At 42.7% G+C, this 16667-nt stretch overlaps 1 protein-coding gene across 1 annotated transcript in view; it reads right to left on the bottom strand.

Moving 5' to 3' along the window:
• Window positions 1–16667, bottom strand: part of LOC115461208 (dedicator of cytokinesis protein 2-like) — a 1592043-nt gene that overhangs the window by 1320082 nt on the left and 255294 nt on the right. The window contains 2 exon segments of the mRNA XM_030190877.1: window positions 7824–7949; window positions 10867–10946. Of these exon segments, the coding sequence (XP_030046737.1) occupies window positions 7824–7949; window positions 10867–10946 (206 nt within the window).

Consider the following 16667-nt stretch of genomic DNA (forward strand, 5'->3'; position numbering starts at 1 on the left):
CTGTGTTACTCAAAAAGGTGTGAGACCCTCATTTCCTGCATACACAGGAAATAGGAGTAATAAAGTGCTGGACTTAATACACAGTGACTTATGTGGACCGTTTAATATCCCATCATTGGGAAATAACAGATTTGTGCTAATATTCTTGGATGATTTCTCTAGATACTGTGTGGCCTATTTGCTGAAAGAAAAAAGTCAAGTCACAGACATGCTGAAGAAATACGTAGCCATGGTGAGCAATAAATTTGAAAGAAAACCAAAGGTTCTTCAGACCGACAATGGTGGTGAGTTCACTTCACAAAGCATGCGCACATTTCTAGAACAAGAAGGCATTCAGCATATCACAACAGTAGCTTATACACCAGAGCAAAATTCTGTTGCAGAGAGAAAATTTAGGTCACTTGTGGAAATGACCAGATGTATGCTGTCAGATAGCAATCTCCCTAAAAGACTATGGGGGGAAGCCATTCTCACAGCAGTGTACCTACAAAACAGAATGCCAACTAAAGGCGCTGAGCGCACACCACATGAGACATGGCATGGTAGGAAGCCAAACCTGTCACACATAAGAACATTTGGAAGTACAGCATATGCTCATATACCAAAGCAAAGAAGGCATAAGCTGGATTCCACAACAGAAAGGGGCATTTTAGTTGGCTATGCTCCAGGACACAAAGGATATAGAATTTTGAATCTGAAAACTGGCATTGTTGGCATAAGACATGTTACATATTTTGATGAAAACAAAAGGGTTGATAAAGGCTGGATTATCCCAGATGAGCCTTATCATCCAGAATATGAAACTAGAACCATAATAGACATGCCAGTGTATATAAATGCCATACCAAGGCAGATGTCTGAAAGCAACTCATCTGTATCTAACGAGGAACAGGCAGAGGAAACAGACACAGAAAGGATCATTGAAGAAGACAGTACAGTTGGAGAAGGGGAATCAATTGGAGAAGAACTCTCAGATTTAGAGGATGCGGAAAGGTCAGACCAACCTGTTGTCAGACGCTCATCCAGGGAAAACAAAGGTGTTCCACCCCCAAGACTGTCTTACCTAACAAAGTCAGCAGAAGCTCAAGAGCCCTTAACATGGGATGAGATTGAGAAAATGTCAGCAGAAGAAGCTGCTGAATGGCATAAAGCTGCACAAGAAGAAATTGATGCATTGGATAAAAATAATACTTGGATTCTTACAAAATTACCTCCTGGCAAGAAAGCTATAGGATGCAAATGGGTATTCAAGTTAAAAAGGAATGCACAAGGAAAAGTGGAAAGGTATAAAGCCAGATTAGTGGCAAAGGGATATCTTCAAAAATATGGAGAAGATTTTGATGAAGTGTTTGCACCTGTAGTGAAACACACGACAATAAGAACACTTCTGAGCATTGCAGTCTCAAAAGGCATGCAAGTCAAACACATTGATGTGAAAACAGCGTTTCTTCACGGAGATATAACTGAAGACTTGTACATGGAACAGCCAACAGGTTTCATAAATACAAAACAAAGACAGCTAGTGTGTAAATTAAACAAAGGTCTTTATGGATTAAAGCAAAGTGCAAAATGTTGGAATGAAAAATTGCATGAAATATTGACAAATTTAGGATTTAAGCAAGGTGAAGCAGATAAATGCTTGTACACTAGGTGCACAAATGGACAATATGCATACATTTTAGCTTTTGTTGATGATCTGCTCATTGCAAGCAAAAGTGAGCAAGAGTACAAGGACATTGTAAAGTGTTTAAACCACAATGTTGAGATAAAAGAACTTGGTAATGTGTCATACTATCTTGGTATAGAAATTGAGAAACAAAATGATGGTTCTTATCTTCTAAGCCAGAAGCAGAAAATAAATGAGCTTATTGAAAGTTTAGGTATGCAAGATGCCCAAGTTGTAAGCACTCCCATGATCACTGATTTTCTGAAGGATGAAACAGTAAGAGAACCTTTACCAGATAACATCCAATATAGATCAGCCATAGGTAAGCTTTTATATCTAGCTACCACATACAGGGCTGATATAGCAAATGCAGTAGGAATTTTGAGCAGAAGGGTCAGCTCACCTACCAAATCAGATTGGACTGCAGTTAAAAGGATGGTAAGGTATTTAAAGGGTACCATTGATTGTAAATTAAAGATTTCAGCCAATAGTAATCCAAAACTAATATGTTACTGTGATTCAGATTGGGCAGGGGATCATTCTGATTATAAATCCACAAGTGGATATGTGTTTATGTATGGAAATGTACAAATTTCATGGGCCAGTCATAAACAAAGTATTGTGAGTTTGTCTTCTACAGAAGCTGAATACGTGGCCGTATCGGAAGCGTGCAGAGAACTGATGTGGATTGAAAAACTTTTGCTGGATTTCGGAATAGCTGAAAAGAGACCAATCCAGATAATGGAAGATAATCAGAGCTGCATCCGACTGTCACAGAATGACAAGGTTCAGTCACGCACCAAGCACATCGCAACGAAATACCACAACGTGCGAGAGTTGGCGAAAGAAGGGGTCATCAGTCTACACTATTGTCACACCAGTGAGATGACAGCTGACATCATGACCAAACCGTTACCCAGAGAACATTTTGTGAATCTGCGTATAAAGCTTGGACTTTGTATGAATAAATAATTGCATGACAGTTATGCATGAGAAGGGGTTTGTTGGAATGTAATTGTATTTTACATGCATTGCCTGTCACCTATTATTTCTCTGTGATTACTCTGTGACCTCTGATGTGAATTACTTAGAGAGGTCACATAGCTATGCAACTTCCTGTGGGGGTTAGACACTGCAGACACAGCACATGCAGCACATGGAGCACATGGAGCTCATGATCTCTCCTAACCTGAGAGGATCTATGGTGGTGTGAGCATCCATTACCATCTAAGCACATGGAAGGAGCTGATAATACAAATGTATAGTAATATGTATATATAAGCCTGTCTGATTATAATCTAACTACAAACTGTGAGTAAACAGATGTTTTGTTACTTCAACTTTAAAGTGACTCAGCAGTGAATTATTCAGGGGTGAATGAGAGAGAGATGAAGAAAGAAATTAACATTTCTAAAGCTGAAGCTGTGTGTACTAAAATCTGCTAATTATTTACTACAAATAATCCAACAAAAATGTGGGATACAAATGTAACAAATAAAATAAATACTCAGCACTGGTACCACATACAGTCTGGCACTGAATATCTGGGCACTAAGAACCCTCAGTGGCTGGCATTGACAAAAATGCTGATCCCTGCGGGCTAAATATCAGGAAATATGTGTGTACCAATATGTTAAGTACATAAGTAATGCCACACTGGGAAAAGACCAAGGGTCCATCGAGCCCAGCATCCTGTCCACGGCAGCAGCCAATCCAGGCCAAGGGCACCTGGCGAGCTTCCCAAACGTACAAACATTCTATACATGTTATTCCTGGAATTGTGGATTTTTCCCAAGTCCATTTAGTAGTGGTTTATGGACTTGTTCTTTAGGAAACCATCTAACCCTTTTTAAACTCTGCTAAGCTAACCGCCTTCACCACGTTCTATAAAGTAAATGCGTAAGTGGCAATTCTGCTTCTTCTTCACCCAAATTATACCCCTAGGAACACCTATGAGCAGATCAGAAAATGTTGGCACAAGTTTTCTATGCACCTACTTTTACACACCTATGTGGTTGCGCAATTTCATAAACGCCTTTATCTGTGGATAAAACAGGCTTTACACATGGAAAAAGTTTTAGAAAATTACCCCTTTTCTGTGGTTGCCCAAAGTTGGCCGTGCAAATTTGAGAACGAATCACAGATCCACACATAAACTAATTAGCTAATTAGGAACTACCCATCAATAATTGGTGTTAATAAGCAGTTAATTGGCAGTAATTAGGAGTTACGCACAGATCTGTTATATGCCTATTCTACAACTTGTGTGCACAAATTTCACAGAGCACAACTCCAAAGGGGGCGTGGGCATGGGAGGGATTTGGGTGGTTCAGAGGCGTTCCCAGAAATTAAGCGCAATGTATTAAAATACCCGCATTTGCTCTTCTGTCAGCAGTTGGGTGCGAGCATTTACACCAGTCTTTGGCGGGCATAAGCACTCGCACCCAAAGTTAGGCTTGAAATGCGTGCTAAGCTAGGATTCTGTAAAAGTCATTCCATTCAGGGCACCCTTGGCAGAATACTAACTTAGAGGTCCTTTTACCAAGCTTCGATATATGGAGCCCTGTGCCAGTGGCGGGGGGCCGTTTTTGTCGTGCACTTAGACCCTTTCTACCGCAGCGGGTACAAAGGCTGAAAAAAGAAATGGCCATGTGGTAAGATTTCACTTACCGCGTGGCCATGCTGGGGGGGGGGGCACACACTTACCACCACCCATTGAGGTGGCGGTAAGGACTCCCGTGCTAACCCAGCAGTAACCAGGTAACGCATTGCACTGCCTGATTACCGCTGGGTTAACAGCCGCGGAAATATTTTCTTACTATTTCTGCTAGCGCTGGAAATGCTGTGTGCTGGAGGTGGAACTACTGCCGGTGCCTGTGTTGGGCTGGTGGTAACTCCAGATTGGCGCATGGTAAGCCTGCGGTGGGCTTACTGCCGCTTTGTAAAAAGGGCCCCTGAGTGCGCATCATTTGAGCACCTATCTTTGAGTGCCATTTACAGAATCTAGTCCTTTGTGTACAGGGTGACCATACAAGGGTACAGTGTCACCTTAATGGGTTTAGCACTTGTTGTGCTGACTCTGCTGACCAGGGACTGATGTTGTGGAGGAGTGGCCTAGTGGTTAAAACACCAGTCTTGCAATCCAGAGGTGGTCAGTTTAAATCCCACTGCTGCTCCTTGTGATCTTGGGCAAGTCACTTAACCCTCCATTGTCTCAGGTACAAACTTAGATTGTAAGCCCTCCTGGGACAGAGAAATATCCAGAGTACCTGAATGTAACCTCACCTTGAGCTACTACTAAAAAAGGGATGAGCAAAATCTAAATAAATAAATTGTAGGCTAAATCTAGCAGTGGGTTCCTTATCTTTCCCATTGGATTAAGAGGTCCTTTAATAACTGTGTATTACCTGTGGCAATGGACCTGACTAAAACTGCAATACTGTAGCACTATGTCTAATCAGCAGGAATGCTGGAAGGTGATTCCTGCACTGCTTTGAAATATCTATAACATTTTTAACAGTAACGTATTCTAAATTGGTGGTAACTGGAATTTGACACAGAAAAGAGTAGTAGAGCTAGCAAAAGCCTTCCATCCTCTGTTCCATGCTCTGTTCTCTGAGCTACCACACATGATGGCCACAACCTTGAGAGATTTGTGAATGCCAGACATTGTACAGTCCTGTGAACTCTGTTGTCCAATCTGTTTTGTAGTGGTACTAGTGTCCAGTACAGTTCAATATGGTTCACCTTTAGAGCCCATTCAAACCATGAACTCTGCTGAGGCTACAAACTAATGCACAATAGCAACCCCCCCAACCCCCCCCCCCCCAAAACAAATAACCCCCTCCAAACAACAACAACAACAACAAAAGACCTGAGGGTTAGATATTCAAAGCAATTTAACCAGTAGAAATGGCTCCAGGCTGGTTAAATTGCTTGTTTGAGTCTAACCAGTGATATTTAGCACTATTTAACCGGTTAGTGTCACTAAATATCACCACGAACCACTACAGACCTCCCCTTACTCCCCCAGTGGTCACCAACCCCCTCCCTCCCTAAAAAAAAAAAATATATATATATTTTTTGCCAGCCTCTATGCCAGCCTCAAATGTCATACCCAGCTCCATGACAGCAGTATGCAGGTCCCTGGAGCAGTTTTAGTGGGTGCAGTGCACTTTAGGCAGGCGGACAAAGGCCCATCTCCCCCCTACCTGTTACAATTGTCATGGTAAATGTGAGCCCTTCAAAACCCACCTGAAACCCACTGTACCCATATGTAGGTGCTCCCATTCACCCCTTAGGGCTATGGTAGTGGTGTACAGTTGTGGGTAGTGGGTTTTGGGGGGGGGGGGGGGTTGGGGGGCTCAGCCCCAAAGGTAAGGGAGCTATGCACCTGGGAGCAATTTGTGAAGTCCACTGCAGTGCCCCCTAGGGTGCCCGGTTGGTGTCCTGGCATGTAATGGGGACCAGTGCACTACGAATGCTGGCTCCTCCCATGACCAAATGCCTTGGATTTGGTCATTTTTGAGATGGGCATCCTCGGTTTCCATTATCGCTGAAAATCGGGGATGACTATCTCTAAGGTCGACCATCTCAACATTTAGGTCGACCATCTCTAAGCTCGACCTAAATGTTGAGATTTGGGCATCCCTGACTGTATTAATGAAATGAAAGATGGACACCCATCTTGTTTCGGTAATAGCAGTTTCCCTGCCCCTTCGCCTGGACGTTCTTAGAGATGGGTGCCCTTAGAGATGGTCGTCCCCGTTCGATTATGCCCCTCCACATGTTGTAACAAAAACATTTAATTAAAAAAAATTAAAGTATCAAATGTATGTCCCTAAAATTTCAGCTGAAAATCCATCAATTTAGGAGCATAAACTTTTTAGGCCTGCCATTCATGTGCCTAGATTTAGGAGCCTAATTTATGAGTTTAGGGCTCGATTCTATATATGGCGCCTTAAAATTCCACACAGAAAAAAAATATTCTTAGACATATTCTCTAAAGTACACCTATATTTTATAGAATAGGCTTAAATTTCTGCGCAGTATATAGAATACAAGAGCGCCTCTCTATGCGACCAAATATAATCGCAGACATTTATGCCATGTTTTACTTGGCATAAATCCTGCCGCCTAAATTAGGTGCAGAGCGGGTGTATTCTATAACAACGTGCATATATTTTAGAAATGCCCAAGCCCCACCCATGGCCACACCACATTTTCAACTATGTGACTTAGAATTTAAACGCACCACATTACAGAATACACTTACAGAGTTGTGCATCTAAATCTTAACTAATGCCAATTAGTGCTGATAATTGCTTATTAACATCCAATTGACAGTGCTGATTAGCTAGTTAACCAATTAAATTACGTGCACTGTTATAGAATACGCTTTGATTTCTGCGCAGAAATTAAGGTGTGATATATATAGAATCCCGGGGTTAGTGCAGAAATCGGTGCTTAATTCCTAACTTTTTTCCCTGCCCTAAATCCAATCCTGTTGCCATCCACTTTTTATGCTCCTAAATTTAGGAGTTTAATGACATTTTGAGAATAAATTTAGGCACTCAAGTCGTAGTAAATCTCAAAATTAGGAGCAAAAATTCTTTGAATATCAAGCCCTATGCTTTCAACTCATGTGCATAAACAGTGATCATAGCTTCAGCAAGTCTGGAACTGTACAGAATAAAGTTCAAGGGGGAAGGGTTGGCAGGAAAAGAGTAAATTTATTTGTAGCAGAATAAAACTAAATTCATTTCAGAAGCTCTACCTAAACTAAGCTAGATTTATACTGATGGCATAGAAGAAAAAGTCTCCTGGCACCAAATATATTTAGCCTTGTCACTAGGGATTAGAGCTTTAATTATGGCATAGGATACTGAGGGCAATCTTCAAGGCAATCCAGCTCTATTAAAATGAATTAAAACATCTATAGTTACTTGTCTGAAAATTGCCTTCCTTGGGCTGGCTAGCAGTCAGATTTTCACAGCACTGTTTCCCCCCCCCTGTCAGCTGCCCACAAAAAAGCAGGTTTAAGGTATACAAGCAGCGGCTTGCAATTTTGAGGGTTCTTTGAAGACTGCCCCCATTATAAATAATCAGAGAAGAAAGTTGTGATTTATGGCAGAAGGATTAGGAAGCATGTACTTACCTGGCATGATGATCTCTGGGAACCCTAACTTCCTTGCCACTACAGTGCTTCTGTCTATGAGGTGAGGATGGTCCTTTCGCACCTGACTCAAATCCCCAGTTAGCATTTTCATGGATACCCAGAATCCTGTAGCAGAAGGAAAGGAAAACAGAAAGGTTATCACGAAGATATCAAGAAAAATATTCACTAATGAAGATCTTATTTTTTTCTGTGGAGCAGGTAAAAAGCTAATAAGCTGTCATACTCAGAACATTCCTAAGTGACAAGAAAGAGTGAGAAAGTTAAAGAAAAGAAACAGTGTAACAGAATGAGAAAACAGGGCTGCACAGAGAAGAAAAGCAAGAATGATAAAGAAAAAGGAAGAAAATAGAAAGAGAAGACAGAAAAAAGGCAAGAAGGAGAGAATAAAAGTGACAAAAATGAGACCGGGGCCCCTTTAATAAAGGGTGTTAAGCCCTAAACAAGCAGCTAGCGAACGCCAACAGGCTACCGCAAAATGTGTTGAACTGTTTTGTGGTATGTTGCCTGTTAATGTGTGGTATCCTGCGTGTTACCTATATTTAGAGTGACGTTCCCAAGTTACCAGCTTGTGCATTAGGATTAGAGCACGCTACATGGACAGCACACGGTTAACATGGGAGCACTTACCCCTGGATTTTATAAAGGTAGCCCAAATTTGGGCATCCACAATTGAGTGCAAATCCCAGATAGGCACAAAAATAATTAATTAATGAGCTCAAATGAATTATTGGAGCTAAAAAGCACTTAATTGGTGCTAATTATGCTTTCAGTGCCGATCTGACTATGCGGTATGCTGCAGCAATGGGGTCCTAAATTAGATCGTATGCAACTAAAAAGGGGGTGTGGCCATGGAAGGGGCATGGGTGGGCCAGGGGCATTCACAAAATTTGTGTGCACTGTTAAAGACTAGTGGGGATCTGTGCCTAATTTGCATGTCAAGATTTATACCAGTGTTCAGGCGACGTTAGTCCTTGCGCCCAGTTGAGTGATGAATTTCGGGCTCATTTTCAAAAGAGAAGAACGCCCATCTTTTGACATAGAAGATGGACATCCTTCACCCAGGGTCGTTCAAATCGGCATAATCAAAAGCTGAACTTGGGCGTCCCCAACTGCACTCTGTCGCAGGGACGGCCAAAGTTCAAGGGGGTCTGTTGGAGGCGTAGTGAAGGCGGGACTTGGACTTGGCATCCTTAACCCATAATAAAAAAAAAGAAGGACGTCCCTGATGAGCACTTGGACGCTATTTTTCTTATGACTAAGGCACAAAAAGGTGCCCGAACTGAACAGATGACCACCGGAGAGAATAGTGGATCACCTCCTGTTACTTCCCAGTGGTCACTAACCCCCTCCCACCCTCAAAAAACATCTTTCAAAATATTTCGTACCAGCCTGTTTGCCAGCCTCACATGTCATACTCAGGTCCATGACAGCACATGCAGGTCCCTGGAGCAGTTTTAGTGGGTGCAATGCACTTCAGGCAGGCGGGCCCAGGCCCATCCCTCCTACCTGTTCGTTTGTGGAGGAAACAGCGAGCCCTCCAAAACCCACCAGAAACCCACTATACCCACATCTAGGTGCCCCCTTCACCCTTAAGGGCTATGGTAGTGGTGTACAGTTGGGGGTAGTGGGGTTTGGGGGGGGGGGCTCAGCACACAAGGTAAGGGAGCTATGTACCTGGGAGCAATTTATGAAGTCCACTGCAGTGCCCCCTAGGGTGCCCGGTTGGTGTCCTGTCATGTCAGGGGGACCAGTGCACTACAAATGCTGGCTCCTTCCACGACCAAATGGCTTGCATTTGGTCGTTTCTGAGATGGACATCCTTGGTTTCAAAAATAGCTGAAAATCAGAAACGACCATGTCTAGGGACATCCATCTCTAAGGACGACCAAATTTAAGGATTTGGACGTCCCTGACGGTATTTTCGAAATAAAAGATGGATGTCCATCTTGTTTTGAAAATACGGGTTTCCCCGCCCCTGGATCGGGACGTTTTGCAAGGACGTCCAAATCGAAACGTGGATGTCCCTTTTGAAAATGGCCCTCTTTGGCACTCAAAGCTAAGTGCTAAATTTGCCACTACAGAATGCTCACTCTGAAGCGCACTTTATAGAATAGTTGAGCACTGAATTTTATCAGCGCCATTTATAGAATCTGGCCCTTAGTGTCTCCTGAATAGGTGGCAGTAACTGCTCCTGTGTAAATTTTTTTGTAGGTACCGTAGGTTAATGACAATGTTGCCTTCAGTTTAACTAACCATCAAATTATCCTAACTGACTCTGTACCATGCATCTTGTTCCCATCATATATCTGCTCTTGGTCCCTCAGCTATATGGTAAGCCGTATTGTAGAAAATCTTTAGCATCATATCCATGTTAGTTGTTAAGTGTATCATTAGTATTATGCTAACATTGTATTATATCCCTGGTAATTAAATTCCAGTGCTGTTAAATATGTATATTTTTGATACTGTTTTATGGTAGCTCTATTATTAGGTTTTAATTTACTGTTTTTAAGTTTACCTCATTTATTGTATTTATGTTTATTCTTGGTTATTTTACTATTGTTATGCTGTTAACAAAATTGTAAGTTTTATGTTAAACTGTACCTGCTGTACACCGCCTTGGGTGAATCTCTTCATAAAGTCGGTTAATAAATCCCAGTAAATAAATAAAATAAATAAATCAGTGCATGACCTGAATAAAAAAAGAAGAAAAGAAATGCTCTACAAAGTGCCGCGTTAAATCTAGGCTTAGCCCATAGGAACAATGCACTAAGCCCAGATTTTACCGCACTTTAGTAAAAGGGCCCCAAAAAGACAGAAAGAGAAAGATAAGATAAATATATGGAAAGCAGGATGAGAAATAACTAGTCACTGTATAAGAAACAGAAAAAGAGGAAGGGGAAGGCAGAGAATCAGTGGAGTAAAGAAGAGAAGTTATGTTGAATCACGAAGACTTGAATCAGTGAGAGAGAGAGAGAGAGAGAGAAAGAGAGGGAGACCCAGGGAATGAAAGGCTCATTACCTTGTCCTTTATGGTTTATGTCTTTGGCATCAACAGCTTTCTTTATCAGGCTGTGAAGGAAATCATTTTCCACAGCCGCCCTGAAAAATAATGACACTGTGTCAGGCCCCAGCTCCCCACAGTCTGCATTGCTTTCCCATGAGATGGATTAGAGGTGGCAGCTGATAGATGAAGAATGTGGCCGACATTTACTGCTTTTTAATTCTTCTATCCAGGCCAAAAAGTCATCTTTCTGTACTTGAGTCCTGATTTCATTTCCAGTTCTGTTATTTATTCATTAAATTACTGGACATACTGCAACCTCATTTTTCAAATGTTCCCTATTAGAGGATGCTGAGACACTATGGATTAGCCTCATGCACTTATCCTTTCTGTAGTAGAGTGTATAACATCAGACTTCCTGATGTCCCTATTCTTCCTAAAATATATACAATATAACTGAAACTTCTCTATCCCTTAGTTACTGCACAAGCGCTTGCTTCTTAGAGTGTATGTGGCCCAGTACTTGAACATGCCTGGCCTGAACTCTCCTTCCCTTCTCACACTGTGTATAACATCAGACTTTCAAGCTCTTCCTTTCTGAGTAATCACAGATGCTGTCTTGCATTAAACTCAGTGCGTATTTCCTAGTAAAAAAGGTGTCAGTACTCAAATGCTAGGCCACTTTTCAGGGGTGGGGTAATCACTGAGGGACCCATCCCACAATAGCCAAGCCCCCTGCAAACAGTCACAAAATGTATGACAAGGCAGGATTGGTGTGTAGAGCCTCAGCTCTTTCATTAAAACTTGGGGTCCATGGGTCAATTTTAGCAGACAACAGAAAAGGTGCCGGTACTCAGTACCCCCAAGTACCCCCTCAAAAAAAGCCCTGATTAAACTGTATAATAGCAGACACAGTAATTACTATTGGTCTCAATATTTAAAAAAAAGTTCAACTTGTAAATTTATGGCCCATTTTCAGCCAAACTTAGGAGGCTAAGATTTCAGCTGAAAATTCATCTTAGTTTAGGAGTTTATTGGGCCCAATACTCAGTCCATGGTGTTAATTGGCTTGTATGCTGATCACAGCCATGGGATGAATTGACCTTGGATAGTCAATGCTGAGGCATGTCCAGTCTCCAGCACTGAATATTGGGTTTAGTGCAGCAACCCGGAATCTAACTGGCCACTTGCTGATATTGAGACTGGTGCCCAGTTAATTTCGCAGATAAGATTAGGACAGCTTTTCAGCAACTGGTTAAGTGAGCGGATAAAGCTAGGCCAGCTGACCACTAAAGTGTTGCCTCTGCCCCCAGACCACCTCTAACTTAGCCAGTTGGTGCTTTTGCAGTCACAGGGGATATTCGGCGGCACATGAATTTCCTAGCATAGCCATCTCAGCGGGTTTAACTGTATCATACCTCCCCTGTTCCTCCTTTCCTCTAGGGTATGCATATTCAGGTCTTCCAGTCTCTTCTCATACATCTTTTGGCGCAAACCCCATAGCATTGTTGTCGCCTCTGCTTCTAGTCTTTTTACATCTTCCAAAACTGAACACAATTCTCCAGGTGGGGGCCTCACCAATGACTTTTACAGGGGCATCAACATCTCCTTTCTTCTGCTGGTTATGCCTCTCTCAATGCAGCCTAGCATCCTTCTGGCTACCACCACTGACTTGCCACACTGTTTTGTAATGGAAGACGATGTAAGAGATCTATGTGTACAGGGAATAGTTTTCAAGGGTGATGATGTGGCGGAACCAGGGGCGTATCTGCGTGGGGCCACAGGGGCCTGGGCCCCCGCAGATTTCGCCCTGGCCCCCCTCCCCGCCGTCAACCCTCCCCCGCTGCTTACTTTTGCTGGCGGGGTCCAACCCGCAATCTCCATATTTCGGCTTCCTCCGTGGCCATGTGCTTCCAGGAAGTAACGCTGCAGCGCTGATTCGTTGAATCTAGTTCGGCGTCTGACGTGCTGGGACGTCAGACGCCGAACTAGATTCAACGAATCAGCGCTGCAGCGTTACTTCCTGGAAGCACATGGCCACGGAGGAAGCCGAAATATGGAGATTGCGGGTCGGACCCCGCCAGCAAAAGTAAGCAGCGGGGGAGGGTTGACGGCGGGGAGGGGGTGGAGAGAGGCGGCGGCGGCGGCGGCGGGAGGGGGGGGGGAGGCAGGCAAAAATGTGCCCCCCCCTCTCTGGCTCTGGCCCCCCCTACCGCCGGATTCCAGATACGCCCCTGGGCGGAACTAAAAGAAATCTCGGTGAACCTGGAACATGTACTGAGCCAAATCAACAAATTAAAGAGTAATAAATCACCTGCAAGGAATCGCATACATCCAAGAATTCTCAACGAATTCAAGCATGAAATTGCTGATCTGCTGTTAGTAATGTGTAATCTATCTTTAAAATTGTCCATAGTACCTGAAGACTGAGAGTGGCCGATGTAACGCTGATTTTTAAAAACTGATAGTTTAATAAATGTAAATTAAGGGGTTCTTTTACAGAGCTACAGAAGAAAGTGGCCTTAGCATACTCTTACATGTGTTTTTCCCGTGCACAAAGGCTGTTTTTACCGCAGTTGGATAATGGCCAATGTTTAAACACTAATGTTTAAAATAAAAAGCTTTGTGGACACCAATTTAACCTGTAGAAATTCTCTCAATTGCACTATTCAATTCTTCACACTTCAATATCTTAATTCACTATTTTTTAATTTATTAATATTTTTCCAAAAGGGAGGAAAAAAGCTTCAGCGGTCATAGATTCGTACTGTGGAAACTCGGCATTGTCCATTCCACTCAGTCACTCTGATATGAGCTGCCTATTGACTCAGATCAATCATGGGCAAAAACCTCCCAATACTCTTTCTAAATTCATTTTCAATTCTCAATTTCTTCACAATACTTGCATCTTTTTTGGTGGAACCATTCAGAGGTTTTTTTTGTTTTGTTTTGTTTTGTCTTTCATACACTAATGTGAAGGAGTAGCCTAGTGGTTAGTGCAGTGGACTTTGATCCTGTGGAACTGAGTTCAATTCCCACTGCAGCTCCTTGTGTCTCTGGACAAGTCACTTAACCCTCCATTTCCCCTGGTACAAAGTAAGTACCTGAATATATGTAAACCACTTTGAATGTAGTTGCTTCAGAAAGGTGGTATATCAAGTCTCATTTCCTTTTCCTTATTGGAGATTCTAGATGGAATGTTGCTACTATTGAGATTCTGTTGCTACTATTGGAGATTCTAGATGGAATGTTGCTATTACACTAGCAACATTCCATGTAGAAGCCTGCCCTTGCAGATCAGCAAAGCGGCAGCCGCGCAGGCTTCTGTTTCTGTGAGTCTGATGTCCTGCAGGACGTCAGACTCACAGAAACAGAAGCCTGCACGGCCGCATTGGTGATCTGCAAGGCAAGGGCAGGCTTCTAGATGGAATGTTGCTAGTGGAGGAGTAGCCTAGTGGTTAGTGCAGTGGACTTTGATCCTGGGGAATTGAGTTCAATTCCCACTGCAGCTCCTTGTGACTCTGGGCAAGTCACTTAACCCTCCATTGCCCCTGGTACAAAATAAGTAAGTGCCTGAATATATGTAAACCTCTTTGAATGTAGTTGCAAAAACCTCAGAAAGGTGGTATATTAAGTCCCATTTCCCTTTCCCTATTTGAGATTCTAGATGGAATGTTGCTACTATTGGAGATTCTACATGGAATGTTGCTATTCCACTAACAACATTCCATGTAGAAGCCTGCCCTTGCAGATCAGCAACGCGGCTGCGCAGGCTTCTGTATCTTTGAGTCTGACATCCTACACATACGTGCAGAACGTCAGACTCACAGAAACTGAAGCCTGCGCGGCTGCGTTGCTGAACTGCAAGGGCAGGCTTCTGCATGGAATGTTGCTAGTGGAGGAGTAGCCTAATGGTTAGTCCAGCAGACTCTGATTCTGGGGAACCGGGTTCAATTCCCACTGGGTAACTGAGATTGATTCCCACTGCAGCTCCTTGTGTCTCTGGGCAAGTCACTTAACCCTCCATTTCCCCTGGTACAAAGTAAGTACCTGAATATATGTAAACCACTTTGAATGTAGTTGCTTCAGAAAGGTGGTATATCAAGTCTCATTTCCTTTTCCTTATTGGAGATTCTACATGGAATGTTGCTACTATTGGAGATTCTAGATGGAATGTTGCTACTATTGAGATTCTGTTGCTACTATTGGAGATTCTAGATGGAATGTTGCTATTCCACTAGCAACATTCCATGTAGAAGCCTGCCCTTGCAGATCAGCAAAGCGGCAGCCGTGCAGGCTTCTGTTTCTGTGAATCTGATGTCCTGCAGGACGTCAGACTCACAGAAACAGAAGCCTGCGCGGCCGCATTGGTGATCTGCAAGGCAAGGGCAGGCTTCTAGATGGAATGTTGCTAGTGGAGGAGTAGCCTAGTGGTTAGTGCAGTGGACTTTGATCCTGGGGAACTGAGTTCAATTCCCACTGCAGCTCCTTGTGACTCTGGGCAAGTCAGTTAACCCTCCATTGCCCCCCCCGGTACAAAATAAGTACCTGAGTATATGTAAGCCACTTTGAATGTAGTTGCAAAAACCGCCGGAACGCAGTATATCAAGTCCCATTTCCCTTCCCATTAATGTGTAGCCATTATCAAAAATTAGCTTGTTTGTAGGTGGTAAGGCCAAGGGCTCACATGCTAGTCCCACACCAATTAGTACACAGTAATGTGGCTGTGCTAATTGATTTGTGCTGCCACACCCAATCTCCACCCCCAGACACCAGACACTTCCCCTCAAAGAAAAATTAAGAAACAATTTTTAGTGCATGGTTTGCTTTCATACACTGGGCTTTTACTGGAGGATGCCTCAGCACATCCCGCGGTAACCCCCCTGTTTACTAAAGCTTAGCTCGAATTATCTGCAGCAGGGCCCATTTTATTCCTATGGGCCCTGCTGCAGAAAACTCCTAAGCTTTAGTAAACAACCCCCTAAGTCCCTTTAAGCTGTGGTAAATGCACACTTGTGCCTACTAGAACTTAGAAAAAGGAGCCCTTTCTTGTAAATTGTATTAAACCATGTTATTTCCAAATGAACACTGTAGTCTTTCTAATCATCCTTATCTCAGACAATTTCCTAATTGGGATTATTATATAATCAAATACACGTCAAAGAAAGGAACCAAAAGGAAAGCAGGTGTTTAGTATATATAATCAGACTTTTTAAAGTCGATTTGTCCAAAATACAAAGGGATCCAAGTCCTTATTAAATTTTTTTCTGTATAGTTTTTAAATTCAAATGCTAATCTGTTCATCTTGTAAATCAACTATGGCTTATCCAACCACTCTGTAACTGACCACGGAGAAGGGCATTTCCATGCTCTAGCTATGACTGATATAACTGCTAATTAACCAGCTATCATTCATTATGTGTATGAAAAGTAGTGGTATCAATGTTAGCGCCCAATAATAAGGTGATTGGGGTAGACAGAAAACAAATAGGCTTGAAGTTGCCATCAGATGAAACAAAAACTAGGGGCAGGGATGGTAAAAACACAATTTTATTAAAAGACCAAACACAGCCCCTGTTTAGGCATAGTGTCTGCATCAGGGGTCAATAATGATCTCACAAATTAGGCTTCTAGCAATGTTCAAACAGTGGAAATCCAACAAATAGGATATTATTGTCATGTCCTGGAGACTGGCGTAACTGTTCTTGAAATTTGTTTTAGGATAGATCAGATTTGTTTCCAAACTTGTTGCATAAAAGGACAATCCCATCAAAGATGTCAAAAATGAGCCAGTCTCTGAAGGGGAAAATTGATCATGA

The sequence above is a fragment of the Microcaecilia unicolor genome, chromosome 2 (assembly GCF_901765095.1).
Source record: "Microcaecilia unicolor chromosome 2, aMicUni1.1, whole genome shotgun sequence".
Taxonomy (NCBI): domain Eukaryota; kingdom Metazoa; phylum Chordata; class Amphibia; order Gymnophiona; family Siphonopidae; genus Microcaecilia; species Microcaecilia unicolor.